This window comes from Eimeria tenella, genomic scaffold, assembly GCF_000499545.2.
Source record: "Eimeria tenella Houghton genomic scaffold, Eth_scaff1585, whole genome shotgun sequence".
NCBI lineage: Eukaryota > Apicomplexa > Conoidasida > Eucoccidiorida > Eimeriidae > Eimeria > Eimeria tenella.
Window position 1 is genome coordinate 1 of NW_013544051.1, and position 2,942 is coordinate 2,942.

Sequence of the window (2,942 nt, forward strand, 5' to 3'; positions counted from 1 at the left end):
GCTGCTGCTGCTGAAGGCATATGTCCGTCGCTGCTGGGGCTGCAGCACTGCATATGCACACGTGGACCCCCAACTGCTCGCAGAGAGCAGCAGCAGCAGCGGCAAGGGCCGGATGAACTAGCAGCAGCTGCGTCCTGGCCTCAGCTAGCTGCTGCTGCAGCAGTCGCAAATTTTTGCTGCCGCTTATGACGCTGCTGCTGCATGCATTAGGTCTTGTGCAGAACATTTCTCCCCCATTTTCCTCAACCGCTGCTGCTAGAGGCCTCGCTGCTGCTCCACCGGCTGCGGCGACGCCTCCTGCAGCAGCAGTTGCTGCAGCTGCAGTCTCAGCAGCAACAGCAGCATCACAGAAAGGTAGCAGAGCCGCAACTCCGTCAATAGCGGCAATTGCAGCCACTGCAGCAAGAGCCACAGGGGACGGAGGCAGGAGTACGCCAACGCGGAGGCCTGCAGCATGATCCTGCTGCTGCTGCTGCTGCTGCACGCGGATGCCGTAGTACTCGCAGGCCTTGACGATTTGATTAGCTAAGCTCCTGCACCGGAAGCAGCGCGGCGGCAGCAGCAACGGCTGTAGCAACATTGACAGCAGAAATGCGGTAAGGGCTACAACGGCAGCAGCAGCAGCTACAAGAGCAGTCCTGGCAGCAGCAGCCGCAGCATGAAACAGATAGGGGGTTGGCTCACTGCTGCAGCTGCTGTAGAGACGCAGCGTCCGCGGTTACTCCATTGGCAGAAATTGCTGCAGGGCTACTCGGAGGCAGCTGTAGCAAGAGCAACAACCGCAGCAGCAACAGCAACAGCACCGCATGAAGCTGCAGGCACTCCAACAGTAGCAGCAGCGGCAGCAGCCTACACAGTGCTTCCTTCATACCTGGCTGAAGAGAGTGTTGATACTCCTCCTTGCCTCCCTAAGACTGAAACGGCTGTCGCTGCTGCAAGCTTCGTGCCTGCAGCTGCAGCAGCAGCAGCAAGTGTGGTGCCAAATGGCGGGAGGCCTTCCCGTTTGGGAACACTTGTCGTTGCAAGAGACCGGCTGTAAGGTCCCTGGGCGTGCTCCTGCCCGTGCTTGCACCTTTTGCAAGCTTGTTGCGGGTGTAACTGCTTTTGTGGGAGCCACTGCTGGCTTTGCTGCTGCTGCAGCTGCTCCAGCAGCGGCAAGCGCTACCGTCTGTCTCTGAGGCAGACAGCAGCGGCACAGAAGCAGCTCAGCGTGCCGGGAGGCGGTGGCTGCAGCGATGTTTCGCAGCATCTAGTCCTGATGCGGGTACTGTTGCTGTTGCTAATGTCGGTGCTCTCGTTGCTGCTGGCGCTGCCGGCGCTGCCCGCGCCGTCCTGCTGCTGCTCCGAACGCCTCCTCGAGGGCCAAGCCGCCGAAATGGGCTTCAAGCTTTGCCTGCAGAGCGCAAAGAAGGAGCCCGTGGGATCTGTCCGCCTCCTGGAACGAGCAGGAGCAGCAGCCGCAACACAGGCCAGTGGTGAGGCTTCCGAGTGGCGCACGATCTACATAAGTAAAAATGAAAACAGGTAACTTCTACAGATGACAGCGGTTCGAGGTTCAGACACTCGACGACTGGCCGCTGGTGCTGCTGTTGCTGCATGCATTCTGCAGCAACTGCAGCAGCAGCGCCAGTAGAGGCAGCTTGCTGCTCTTCAGCCGAGGCTCCACCTGTCTAAGCAGCAGCAAGTCTGCGTTAGGTTTGATTTTTCCTTCTGCGTCTTGTAGTTTTCCAGTGCAGCGAGAGCAACAGCAACAGTTGTTCATCCAGACAGCAGCATCTCTGCTGCCGACAGCTGTGTGACCCCTGAGGTCTATACACACACTGCTGCCTCTTTTACTCGGAAGACGCAAGGACACCAGGAGAAAAATAGCAGGCTGACTGCAACAGTAGCGAGGGGGGAACGACTCTACTGCAGTTACAGCAGTAGCTCCACATAGCGCACACCTCGAAGACGGATACCAGGGAGGGACAGTAAGGAGATGCCAAGAGACGGACAGCAGCCACAGCAGCAGCAACAGCAACAACAGCAGCAGTACACAGCAGCAGCAGCACCCACAGCTGCTTCGAAAGGGTGGGAGATGCGCCACCTGCAGCTGCGGGTCCTCTGTCCCACAGCGGCTAAACTCCACGCAGCAGACAAAGCCAGGCCGTAGTCTATGCTGAGCAGCACCAACGGCAGCAGCGGCACAAGTTGAGGCAGCAGCAGCAACAGCACGGAAAAAGCGGCAACAGCGACGCCGTCTCTGCAAGGAAAATGAGAGGCTCTGACTCGCCTTCTCCGAGGCCCCACCAGGCCCGCGCTGCAGCAGAAACAAAAGCATTGACTACAACTGCAGCAGCTCCAACTACGGCTGCAGCAGCGGCAGCAGCACTAGCTGCAGAGAGCAGCAGCGCAATCGAGGTCGCCTCGCTTAGGCGCATTGGAGACTTCCTAAGGCTTGTTGAGGAGCGCCGCCAGCAGCAGCAGCAGCAGCTTCAGCCGCACCAGCATCCTCCTGGGGCGATTGTCACGTCCATCGGGTCAGGCTGTTCTGTACAGTGCAGCAGCAGCAAAATTGTGCAGCAGCTGCAGCATAAGCAGCCGCAGCAGCCCCTCCTACCTGCTTTGCGGGCCCTCTTGGCCGACCTGAAGGTCCTTTGCGATCGTGCCGAGTCAAGCAGAAGCAGAAGCAGCAGCAACGACCCATATGGAGCCAGCAGCGCCATAAGGAGCAGCGAAGAAGAAACAGCAGCAGCAGCAGCAGCAGCAGCAAAGCCTTGCGTTCGGTCAGCCATTGAAGGCATTCTGGGCTCTGCGGGGCCCATCGGCGCCCCAGAACAGCTCGGGCTGCTGCGCTCTCTTCTTCGCAGTGAGGGCCCGCCTCGTGCTTATGGCCAGATAGCTCACGATGGATTTGCTGCTGCTGCTACGCCTGTTGTGTCTTCTGCTGCTGCCTCTCCCGT

The 2,942-nt window shown here is 59.3% G+C and overlaps 1 protein-coding gene across 1 annotated transcript; it reads left to right on the forward strand.

Annotated features, from left to right (window-relative positions):
* Positions 1-658: 658 nt before the first annotated feature.
* Positions 659-1,524, forward strand: ETH_00035260 (uncharacterized protein; the record flags this gene model as incomplete). The annotated part of the gene is made up of 2 exons (XM_013379206.1): positions 659-1,035; positions 1,141-1,524. Coding segments are annotated over 2 exons (761 nt in total), but the record flags the coding sequence as incomplete, so codon positions are not given.
* Between the last annotated feature and the right edge of the window lie 1,418 nt (positions 1,525-2,942).